Here is a 12753-nt window from a genome sequence, read left to right as displayed (position 1 = left end):
GTGGTGGTGGCTAATCAAAATTGCCAAATGCCGGGCAATTTACCAATACTTGTAGTATGAACTAATGGCAATTACTCAGGAAGTAAAGACCATGATTATTTTAACTTTAATCTTCAACAGTACATTAAAACGTAAACTAAAGTATAAAATAATACAGTACGTGTTCCCAATAAGTTCATAATTGTTTCCGCTTGGTGAAGTGACAATTCGTATTAGGGGAACATAGGGCGGAATTTTACAGCCCCCCCCCCTCCAATTGCGTCAGGGCTGTAATATTCTGCCCATACAAATTCTGGTTAGTAGAGTGCCAGATAACACAACATTTATGTCTACTATAATCTGTTAACGACAAATCGGGTTTCACTAACTTGATTGAGTTTTTAGATGAAGTAACGGAAGGATTTGTTCAGGGTAATGTGGTCATGTACATAGACTTCCTAAAAACTTTTGATAAACTGCTGTATTATAGACTTGTCAGCAAAGTTGAAGCTCATGGAGTATAAGTAATAGTGTCACCATGGATGTAAAGTTGACTGAGTGATAGGAAACAGAGTAGTGGTGAATAATTGATTTTACGACTGGAGGAAGGTATACAGTGGGGTTCTCCATGGGTTGGAACTAGGATCACTGTTTTTTTGATCTATATTAATATATAGATACGACCTGGACTTGGGTGTACATTGCACAACTTCAAAATCTGCTGATGGCATAAAACTTGGAAGTGTTGTGTTTGTGATTTGGAATTGCACTATGCAGTAGAATGATTCAGGGTAGAATAGTAAATTTATTCAGCCCCATTATGATCAAATAAAATGGTTTGATGATCAGATGAAAGAAACAAATATAGAACATAGAACATAGAACAGCACAGAACAGGCCCTTCGGCCCTCAATGTTGTGCCGAGCCATGATCACCCTACTCAAACCTACGTATCCACCCTATACCCGTAACCCAACAACCCCCCCCTTAACCTTACTTTTATTAGGACACTATGGGCAATTTAGCATGGCCAATCCACCTAACCCGCACATCTTTGGACTGTGGGAGGAAACCGGAGCACCCGGAGGAAACCCACGCACACAGGGGGAGGACGTGCAGACTCCACACAGACAGTGACCCAGCTGGGAATCGAACCTGGGACCCTGGAGCTGTATATTTGAGTTACTCTGGAAAGTATTGATGTAAAATTAGTTCTATTCTTGGTGTTACTCTGGGTTGGAGAAAGCATTCCATTGCAAAGTACATGCATTATCTCCAGAGCAAAAACTCTATTCAGTAAAATTGTAGTTTCCACTTCATTTATACTTCTCAATGAATTCTTGCCTGAAAATCCATAAAGTGTAAATGCTATATGTTGCTCCAAGTTTCATTAATTAAAATTGCCTTTCCTTTCCAGTGTTGTGAGAACATAATTTTGCTCAAAGAGTAGTTATATTTGAGGAACAGACTATTTTAAAATTATAAGATTACTGGCAGGAACCAGTGCTCATGAGGGAGAGTGTTGAGAAGAAATGAAAATTATCCACATTAACTGGCTGTTTTTATTAACAAGGTGTTATTTTAGGCATATGGCCATCCAATCATCTCTTTGAATCATTTTTTAAAAATAAATCTCAGTTACTCTTTTCAAAAATGAAGTTATGTTCTTAAAATTATATTTTATACTTCAGGGTATTTACTTCGGCAACATCAGATATTATATTGACACACTGACTTCCAGTATCTACATTTTTCTTACATTTCATAGCCAAGAAGCATTTAGTCTGGAGGTTAAAATTCTATCTTGCGGTGGAGTTACGAATTTAATGCATGGAACCTACAGCCTAGAAACAGGCCATTTGGCCCAATTTGTCGATGCTAGGGATTGTCCTCCACACAACTCCTCCTCCATCACCCTCATTCTAATTACATCATTCCAGCCTGTCTTGTATTCCTCTGTTCTCTTTCCTCTCATTTATGCATCATCAAACTGCCTCTTTATGCATCAAAGCTATCCACATTCTCACCACTCTTTTTGTAAATAATATCTCCTGAATTCTTTATTTTATTGCAACTTGCATGTATGCCCCCTTGTACCCACAAGTGGAAACAGTTTCTCCACATCCTCACTATCAAACCTTTTCCCTGTCATTAATTCTCAGCCTTTGTATCTCCAGTTACAGCTTGATGACTGGTCCTTGCAAAGTGATCCTGTTTTGAAAGGAAATGTACTCCCCATTGACTGTTTTCCAAATCAGTCTATGCCCCAACTTGGATTAAGTAAAATGCAAGCTTTGCAAAATAATTTGATTGGTTGTGGCAAGCTTTAAGAGCTGATATATTTGTCATAAGGATTTCAGCTCCGGAAAGATTTGTGCTTATTCTTTTAATTTTGTGATTGCAATTTTATTTGAACATTTACTGCATTCTCTGAGACTCAATTTCTTCAGTGAAAAACTATTCCCAATGCAGGCAGCAAATAGTTTTCAACAAAATAAACAAGAATAGTTTGTCCCCCTCCCCGGGTATGTGATGACCCATTTTTATTCCAGGGATGTCTATCAAGAAGGAAACATAGATATATAACATGCTCAAATCAATTATTTTCTAGTTTGTGACTTTTAAATATGCTGCATATTCAAGAACTAGTGTCATTATTGCATATGTATTTAATTTTTCTACTGAATAATATTTTCAAGCATAATGCAGACAATGAAATGTGCATTATTATTTTAAACCTCCATCCATACCTGAACACAGTGAGAGATTGTTACCATCATCCAATCTATGTCAAAGCAGCTATATGGCTGCATTTAAGAACAGAAGTGAAAGAAGAGAATGGGGAAAATGGTCATCCAGACAATTAAACATTATCCCTTAAGTACATAACTCACCAGATATGGCACCCAATTATGTTTTGAATATTCCCCATATTGTGCTATCTTGCATACTAGATTATTGCATACTTCTTTCAATCTTTTGAATATATTTTTCCCTGTTTGCTAATTTTTAACCAAACAGTTGATATAAGGAAAACATGCTTCAACTTGCAGTGAGTTTTAATGAGTGAAGGTAAATCTACCCTTTGAGTATAGTTGTTTTTTCTCCAATATCTACTCTCAATTTTATTATGTTAAAGTGGCACAAGATAAGTCACCTGCTGCCACTCACCCTTGTTTCTTTTTCCATTGGACCTGGGGAGGAAATAGCTCACATGTCTTTTATGGTGTGGAGATGCCGGTGCTGGACTGGGTTGGGCACAGTAAGAAGTCTCACAACACCAGGTTAAAGTCCAACAGGTTTATTTAAAATCACAAGCTTTTGGAGCCCTCCTCCTTCATCAGGTGAAGTGGAGGCAGGTTCACAAACACAGCATATATAGGAGACACACAATAACAAGAAAATTACAGATTGGAATGTGAAGAATGGTTGGAATGCGAGTCTTTACAGGTAAACAAGTCTTTACAGGTGCAGTGTGAGTGGAGCAGTCAAGGACATTCAGCTTCCGATCTTCGGGTAAACATTCTCCGAGGTGGCCTTCAAGACACCCGTCAACGCAGAATCGCCGAGCAGAATCTAGAAGCCAAGTTCCTCACGCATGAGGACGGCCTCAACCGGGATCTTGGGTTCATGTCACATTACATGTAACCCCCACCACACTGGATTGGATTGGATTTGTTTATTATCACGAGTATCGAAGTACAGCGAAAAGTATTTTTCTGCGAGCAGCTCAAAACAGACCATTTAATAATAATAATGGCTTATTGTCACAAGTAATATATGAAAAGAAAAGAAAATACATAAAAGGGCAACACAAGGTACACAATGCAAATACATAGACACCGGCATCAGGTGAAGCATGCAGGGGTGTAGTATGCAGGGGTGTAGTATTAATCAGATTAGGCTATCAGAGGGTCATTTAGGAGTCTGCTAACAGTGGGGAAGAAGCTGTTTTTGAATCTGTTTGTGCGTGTTCTCAGACTTTTGAATCTCCTGCCCGATGGAAGAAGTTGAAAGAGTGAGTAAGCCAGGTAGGTCTTTGATTGTGCTGCCTGCTTTCCCAAGGCAGCAGGAGTTGTAGATAGTCAGTGGATGGGAGGTGGGTTCATGTGATGGAATGGGCTGTGTTCACGACTCTTTGAAGTTTTGTGCGGTCTTAGGCCGAGCAGTTGCCATACCAGGCTGAGTTGCAGCCAGACGGATGCTTTCTATAGTGCATCTATAAAAGTTGGTAAGAGCCAGTGTGGACATGCCAAATCTTAGTTTCCTGAGGAAATAAAAGCACTGTTCTGCTTGCTTGGTGGTAGCGTCGACGTGGGTGGATGAGGACAGAGTTTTGGTGATGTGCATACCTAGGAATTTAAACCTGTCAATCATCTCCACCTCGGCCCCGTTGATGCAGACAGTGGTGTGTACAGTCCTTTGCTTCCTGAAGTCAATGACTAGCTCTTTAGTTTTGCTGGCATTGAGGGATAGATTGCTGTTGTTACACCACTCCACTAGGTTCCCAATCTCCTTCCTGTCATGGTTCCAAATCCGACCCATTATGGTTGTGACGTGTTGTGACGTCAGCAAACTTATAGCTGGAGTTAGAACCAAATGTTTCCACGCAGCCGTGTGTGTATAGGGAGTATGGTTGGGGGCTAAGTACACAGTCTTGCAGGGCCCCAGTATTGAGGACTATCGTGGAGGAGGTGTTGTTGTTTATTCTTAGTGTACATAACTCACCAGATGCCCTGGCTTGAGACAATTCACACCTCGATTACCTCTGATTATCGCTCCCTCCACTCACACTGTTTGCACCTGTAAAGACCTGTTTACTGTGTTTGTGAACCTGCCTTACTTCATCTGATGAAGGAGCAGCATTCCGAAAGTTTTTGATTTCAAATAAAACTTTTGGACTTTAACCTGGTGTTGTGGGACTTCTTACATATCTTTTAGCAAGAGCACAATTCACAAAGAAAATCAGTCTCTGCTACTAACAGAACAAGGGAGTGACGCCACTTACTTGCATCAAAAGGCAAGAGAATGGATGTTTAATAACAATTACGTTTTACAACATGAAAGAACCCTTTGAAAATACAAAACTTAAATTCAATATGAGGGAAAAATAGAAAAAAACTGAACTCCATTTCAACTAAAAACTACACTGTGGTGCTGTAAATTCAAAATCTTTGAAATTAAGTATTTACTTTTGTACCAGGTTTAGAGTAAGGACTTGGGCAATTGCCTCAGAGTCTAAAGAGGAAGTGGACAATGTGAAAAATGAAAATCGCTTATTGTCACGAGTAGGCTTCAATGAAGTTACTGTGAAAAGCCCCTAGTCGCCACATTCCGGCGCCTGTCCAGGGAGGCTGGTACGGGAATGTACGGAATTGACTGAGCTTACTCCATGTTTGTGCAAAATGTTTGTATTTCATCAGCTTTTGGATGTGCTGGAAAGATACTGTATGGCATCTGGATTGGATTACCGACGGCTTGATGGGAAAACCAAGACAGAAGAGAGGGTCAAAATAGTAAAGGAATTCAACAGTACACAAGACATCAACATTTGCTTGGTGTCCACAATGTAAGATATGTAAAATTTGCAATGTGCACAATTTTTTTCAGTTGCTTTTTCTTTAATAAATACTGTATAAAAAGATCACTACTGTAATAACTTATTTGATTATATATCTGTTTTTGTTTTATCACAGGGCTGGTGGCTTAGGACTAAATTTTGTTGGAGCTAATATTGTTGTGATATTTGACCCAACGTGGAATCCAGCTAATGATCTGCAAGCTATTGACAGGTATGTGACTAAATTATTTGCTCCATTGTTGGACTCTTCTATGTTTTCTTAAGAGCCATTCTTCTCCCAGACATCCTAAAGCTTGCATTCTACCAGCTACTGGTGGTCACTTAACTATGGCCACAATGGCAACTACTCATCTGGTTTCCCCTCCTGTTAGGACAAGCAGACTTATTTCAGTCAGTAGCAACAGCCAACCAGAGGGTCTTAACAAATTTATAATAAGAAGTAATGATATTGGAAGTGTACGAATGAAATTATCTTAGGCCAGTAGTTTTTTAATTCTCTCCCGCGTGAGGACCCATCTACCCACCCAGCTGGGTGCCCCCCCCCCCCCCCAACCCCTTAAATATTGACATGTTCGCATGAACCCAATTTTCACATTTAAAAGACAGCATGAGCTATATAAAGAAAATCAGTGCCGTTGGTGCAGAAAATGTGTTTTATTGATATACATAAATAATGTGTTAGTAATTCAACAAATGCTCAGGAATTCAGAAATCCTATGATCTCACAGTCTCTTTAGGATCCCCTTTTGCACCTCCAAGGGTAGGGGGATAGCAGATTGAAAACAAATTTCATAGGCAGTGGTTTTAATGCACCATGCCCTGCGGAATTGTGCAGCTGCCTAGTTCAAATTACCTCAGAAAACTTGCCACTCAATTGCTGCCCACTGCTGCCTTAATTGGGTCCTTTAGGAGACCAAGGAGTCTGCTTTAGGCACGAACCTTATTAATATATGAAAATCAGGATCTATTAACCAGCAACTAAGCAGCCCCAATGAAATCTGTTCTGCAGGAGTAAGCGGCCTCTGCTGCCCTTGCTTGAACCCCTTCCAACACATGAGACCTTGCTGAAACGTCCTCTACCATTTTGCAGAGTGGCAACAGGCAACCTCCAAGTCACCTGATCTTCACCAAGCGGAGGTCAGATTGATTCCCTTTTTTACCCAATTCAGGCGGGCAGCAGCATATATGAATTAACCCTGGGGTGAATCCTCCGCCTCCCCAGCCACGTGTTCCTCAGCGGCACGTCGGTACCCAGAATCTCCATTCCTGCAGCCAGCCAACCAGATTTCCCATTGTGACCACCCAAAGCCACCGAGAAACATGTGGGTGGGGGCGCATTGCCAACGGAATGGAGAATCCCGCCAGCAGACAATTCACACCAGTTTTTTTGTGTGTTCTCGTTCAGTTTTCCACTAAGTATTTTTTTTTAATCGGGTTATTTTCACAGCTTGCAATAATATAATAATAATCGCTTATTGTCACAAGTAGGCTTCAATGAAGTTACTGTGAAAAGCCCCTAGTCGCCACATTCCAGCGCCTGTTCGGGGAGGCTGGTACGGGAATTGAACCCGCGCTGCTGGTCTTGTACTGCATTACAAGCCAGCTAGTCAATTCAATTGCCTCCGACTTTGATCAGTTGAATACTGAAAATAACATTTGTGTTAGTAATATTTACTGATATAAAGATATGTGAAACTCAGTTACTGACTCATTAACTTATATCTCGTTATCGCTGACTGGTTAGCAGTGGCGAAAACATACTTCTCCTGACTTCAACAATTCATTTTTTCCCCACCTCTGTAGAGTATATCGCATTGGTCAATGCAGGGATGTTAAAGTGTTCCGACTAATTTCATTGGGTACGATTGAGGAAATAATGTATCTGCGCCAGCTCTATAAGCAGGTGAGCAATTAAGTTTTTCTCAACTGTTCATCTCCTCATAACAATTCATTCTTTTAAGGCATTTCTGAACAAGCTTTTTTAAATTGATCAAATGGGTACTTTTTCCTCAAATGTTCTAAGCATATAAAAATGAACAAAAATGATCCCTGATAATCCTATAAAACTAAATCCTCCTTGTTGGATTTATTGGGTTCGTAAAAGTTTTTCATTGTTTTAATACCTTGAACAACTTGGGAGCTATATCCTGGCCGAGCCTCCCCGTTTCTCTCTAATCTCCTCATGCCCCACATCCTTCCCAAATACCTGCACTTCTCTATTTATACTGCCTTGAGCATCCCTGATTTTAATCACACCCACATTGGTGTCTGTGCCTCCAGCTACCAAGGCACTGTGCTCTGGAATATCCTCCTTCAAACTCTCTGCATCTCTACCTTCCTTTCTTCCTTTAAAATGCTCCTTAGGATCTACATCTTTTGGTAATCGAGCTCATAACTCCTTTTGTGGTTCAGTGTCATAATTTGTTTTATAATCTCCCTGTGAAGCCTGCTAAAAGCACTATGCACTTTATAAATACTGTATAACTTATTGTTGTACAGTTAAATCAGCCAGGGCCTCTGTTTTCTGTCTAATTCCTGAATGGAATGGATGGGCATGTGTGCGTGGGGAACAAGGTCAGACTGATGACGGGCCAAAGACACAAATCATGGGGCTTGATGCTTCTCCCGTTTCCGGGCCCCGCACCATTTTGTAATTCACCCGACCCGCTCCTGATGGTGTGTTCCGGATCTCAGAGAATCATAGAATTTATAACGCAGAAGGAGGCCATTCTGCCCATCGAGTCTGCACCAGCCCTTGGAAAGAGCACCCTACTTAATCCCTCGCCTCCACCCTAACTAGTAACCCCACATAATCTTTTGGACACTAAGAGGCAATTTTATAATAATAATCTGTTTTGTCACAAGTAGAATACATTAACACTGCAATGAAGTTACTGTGAAAAGCCCCCGGTTGCCATCTTCCAGAGCCTGTTCGGGTATTCAGCTGGAGAATTCAGAATGTCCAAATTACCCAACAGCACGTCTTTCAGGACTTGTGGGAGGAAACCGGAGCACTCGGAGGAAACCCATGCAGACACGGGGAGAACGTGCAGACTCCACACAGACAGTCACCCAAGCTGGGAATCGAACCTGGAACCCCGGAGCTGTGAAGCCACAGTGCTGACCACTGTGCTACCGTGCTGCCCCTGTATGCAAATTGGGTCATTAATATTAAGAGCAGTAACGATAATATACAACATTAGTTTGTGTGCACCCTTTAAGTAATTCCAATGCATATTAAACAAACCAGAGAATATAAATTTCATTTTAACAGCATTTAGCAATATTGTTAATTTGACAGGAAAATATCCCATAAGTTGTTCATAACATTGTGCAGATAACACTGATTTCAATGACTGTCATTAACATCTTCTGCACATTGCATATACATGGTGACAGTAAATTAATTTTGGGGAGAAAATCCACTACCTGCAACACAGATAGCAAGAAAAGCTTTTAGGTTTGTCATATTGTGGCGTACCACAAGGATCTGTTCTGGGGCCGTTGCTGTTTGTCATTTTTATAAATGACCTAGAGGAGGGCGCAGAAGGTTGGGTGAGTAAATTTGAAGACGACACTAAAGTCGGTGGAGTTGTAGACAGTGCGGAAGGATGTTGCAGGTTACAGAGGGACATAGATAAGCTGCAGAGCTGGGCTGAGAGGTGGCAAATGGAGTTCAATGTGGAGAAGTGTGAGGTGATTCACTTTGGAAAGAATAACAGGAATGCGGAATATTTGGCTAATGGTAAAATTCTTGGTAGTGTGGATGAGCAGAGGGATCTCGGTGTCCATGTACATAGATCCCTGAAAGTTGCCACCCAGGTTGATAGGGTTGTGAAGAAGGCCTATGGTGTGTTGGCCTTTATTGGTAGAGGGATTGAGTTCCGGAGCCATGAGGTCATGTTGCAGCTGTACAAAACTCTGGTACGGCCGCATTTGGAGTATTGGTTACAGTTCTGGTCGCCTCATTATAGGAAGGACGTGGAAGCTTTGGAACGGGTGCAGAGGAGATTTACCAGGATGTTGCCTGGTATGGAGGGAAAATCTTATGAGGAAAGGTTGATGGATGTGAGGTTGTTTTCGTTAGAGAGAAGAAGGTTAAGAGGTGACTTAATAGAGGCATACAAAATGATCAGAGGGTTAGATAGGGTGGACAGTGAGAGCCTTCTCCCGCGGATGGAGGTGGCTAGCACGAGGGGACATAGCCTTAAATTGAGGGGTAATAGATATAGGACAGAGGTCAGAGGTAGGTTTTTTATGCAAAGAGTGGCGAGGCCGTGGAATGCCCTACCTACAACAGTAGTGGACTCGCCAACATTGAGGGCATTTAAAAGTTTATTGGATAAGCATATGGATGATAATGGCATAGTGTAGGTTAGATGGCCTTTAGTTTTTGACTTCCCATGTCGGTGCAACATCGTGGGCCGAAGGGCCTGTACTGCGCTGTATCGTTCTATGTTCTATGTTCTATATATTTTGATTGCCTGTTCTGTATAGGAAAAAAAAACTATCTCCATTTTGCGGCTTGCGTTGTTTCATTGTTATAGAGTTGTCGAAGGTAAGAGGGAGGGAAGGAGGGGAGAAGAAGAGAGCGGATGTCCCATTCACCTATTGCTGCCTACGCTCTCTCCTCCCTCACCGGACACACTGACACAGCACTCTCTCATCTCACTCAAGATAACTCCACAGCACTAGAAGCAAGTTTCCAGATCCCTGAGAGTAACTCATGCTGTGGACAGCTCCCACAGACATGTTCAGGCCAGGTTACTGGCAGAGACTCCCTGTTATTTCATTTTTCTCCTTGGCTTTGCAAATGACGTTGTCACAAATTGTTCAGTGCAACTGATGGACTCCTGCATTGAGGCTAGTAGGAGCAGGAGAATAACTGCTCCAGCTCCTCCCAATCATAGGCTCACTCTCTCCCACCCTTGCTGTTCCTCCAATCATAGATTCTGATTCTGAAGGAGTGACAAAAGCAGAAGGGAAGGAATCTTTGGAGGAGCTGGAGCAATGACTAACTTTAGCCTTGCCTTGTTTCATTGATTTCCCCAATAGATTGCACTCAACAGGTCTTAGCAACTTCAGGGGAAGGTAACATGTGAGCTTCAAAAGAAAGCCCTGAGCAGTACACTTAGATCTACAGATCCAGAACATAGAACAGTACAACACAGAACAGGCCCTTCGGCTCTCGATGTTGTGCCAAGCATTGTCCGAAGCCAAGATCAAGCTATCCCACTCCCTGTCATTCTGGTGTGCTCCATGTGCCTATCCAATAACCGCTTGAAAGTTCCTAAAGTGTCGGAACTCCACTATCACAGCAGGCAGTCCATTCCACACCCTAACCATTCTTTGAATAAAGAACCTACCTCGGACATCCCTCCTATATCTCCCACCCTGAACCTTATAGTTATGCCCCCTTGTAACAGCTACATCCACCCGAGGAAGTAGTCTCTGAACATCCACTCTATCTATCCCCCTCATCATCTTATAAACCTCTATTAAGTCGCCTCTCATCCTCCTCCGCTCCAAAGAGAAAAGCCCTAGCTCCCTCAACTTTCCCTCATAAGACCTATCCTGCAAACCAGGCAGCATCCTGGTAAATCTCCTTTGCTCCCTTTCCAATGCTTCCACGTCCTTTCTATAGGGAGGTGACCAGAACTGCACACAATACTCCAAATGTGGTCATGGGTCATGTACAGTTGCAGCATAACCCCGCGGCTCTTAAACCCAAGCCCCCATAATGGTACTTTCCTGGGTATTTTCAAAGTGCTACTGCTGCTAGAAAATGTTCTAAAAAATAGTGTTCCCAAGATCTGTTCATACATTAGAACTTGTTTATTTCCTTTTCATGCATAAAATGAAGTGCATTGCTAGATGACCTCATAGACCAATGGGAAAATCAAAAGCAAGGTAGGCAGCTATAGAATAACCAATGAGAATCTAAGTACTTAGGAAAAACAACCAATCTTGAACTGCCAGAGAGCCTGTCAAAAATAAAAGGAAAATAAAGATGAACTAATTGAATCATTTAAACATTATTTCTTTGTCATTGAAATTTCTAAGATCTTAAATAACGTTTTGAACATACTTCACGATTGCATGGTTAAATCTAAACAGCTTTTAAAACCTCTGGGGTCAAATTTCCACAGCTGGTAGCAGTGTTCACCTCTCAGTCAGAAGGTTATGGATTTGAACACTAAGGGAGTGCAGCATTATGAGAAATGTTGGATGGAATTCTCTGTTAGCCGACGGCAAAATCGGGAATTGCGATTGGGCGGAGAATAGGATCCGACGGCAAACGCGCAGCAGCCGCCAATTTGACGGCAAACCGTGATTCTCCGTCACATCCAAAATGGCACCAATGCATTTCGCTCCGCACGTACAGTAGACACGTTAGCATATCATTAGCAGGACCGATCCGGTATTCTCCAGGACCTCTGCGATTCTCCGCCTCTGATGGACCGAGTTCCCAACGGATTTGTTCACTTGTGCTTTCAAAAATCGTGAAACTGGCGTGGCGGTTCCTGATAGAGAGAGAGAGTATGGAAGGTGTCCAACATTGCCATAGTTTGCTGACAGTTGTGCCGCTGGCTGGGGGGCTTCTGCCAGGGCTGGAGGCAGTAGTGGGGGGTGGCCAGGAAGTGGACTGTGGGGTCGGGTGGACGGGCACAGAGCACCATTGCTGCCGTCGACAAGGCAGCCATGCAGCTGGGCACACCGCTAACAGCCCACTTTTCACCTGGTGCCATGTGTTATATAGGTGTCCTCCCCAGGGCAGCCCCCTAGGTGCCCTCTGGCCCCAGACGACCCATCAGCTGTTTGGGCGCACTCCAGCACAGCCAGTGCCATCTTTTTGGCTGGGATAAGTGTGTGTGGGGAGTGTAATGTGCACGTGTGGCTGCAGATTGTCAGCCTCCTGAGTGTCGATCATGGACCCGGTGAATCCCGTATCGTTTTTAATTTGAAACAGTTGTGTTCCACGCGGCACCTGTGTTAGCCCCTTAATTGTAGGAGAATCTGTTCAGGTGATGCGCCGAATTTTCTGTCGTGAAAGTCCACGGATTCTCTATAGGCGTCGACACTGAGGGCGGGATTCTCCGATCGCCAATGCTGAAATCGCGTTCAGCGATTGGCCAGAGAATCCGTTTTTACACTGAAATCGGAGGCGGGCAGCGCCGTTTTTCAGATGCTCC

At 42.6% G+C, this 12753-nt stretch overlaps 1 protein-coding gene across 3 annotated transcripts in view; it reads left to right on the top strand.

The window, feature by feature from the left end:
* The window catches only part of ercc6l2 (excision repair cross-complementation group 6-like 2), a 115455-nt gene that overhangs the window by 63789 nt on the left and 38913 nt on the right, over positions 1 to 12753 (top strand). For all 3 annotated transcript variants that reach the window (XM_038804791.1, XM_038804792.1, XM_038804793.1), the window contains exons 12-14: positions 5403 to 5548; positions 5676 to 5771; positions 7364 to 7463. In XM_038804791.1, coding sequence (XP_038660719.1) covers positions 5403 to 5548; positions 5676 to 5771; positions 7364 to 7463 — 342 coding nt within the window. The remainder of the gene's footprint in view (positions 1 to 5402; positions 5549 to 5675; positions 5772 to 7363; positions 7464 to 12753) is intronic.

The sequence above is a fragment of the Scyliorhinus canicula genome, chromosome 8 (assembly GCF_902713615.1).
Source record: "Scyliorhinus canicula chromosome 8, sScyCan1.1, whole genome shotgun sequence".
NCBI classification, from domain to species: Eukaryota; Metazoa; Chordata; class Chondrichthyes; order Carcharhiniformes; family Scyliorhinidae; genus Scyliorhinus; species Scyliorhinus canicula.
This window is presented reverse-complemented; position numbering and strand designations above follow the sequence as displayed.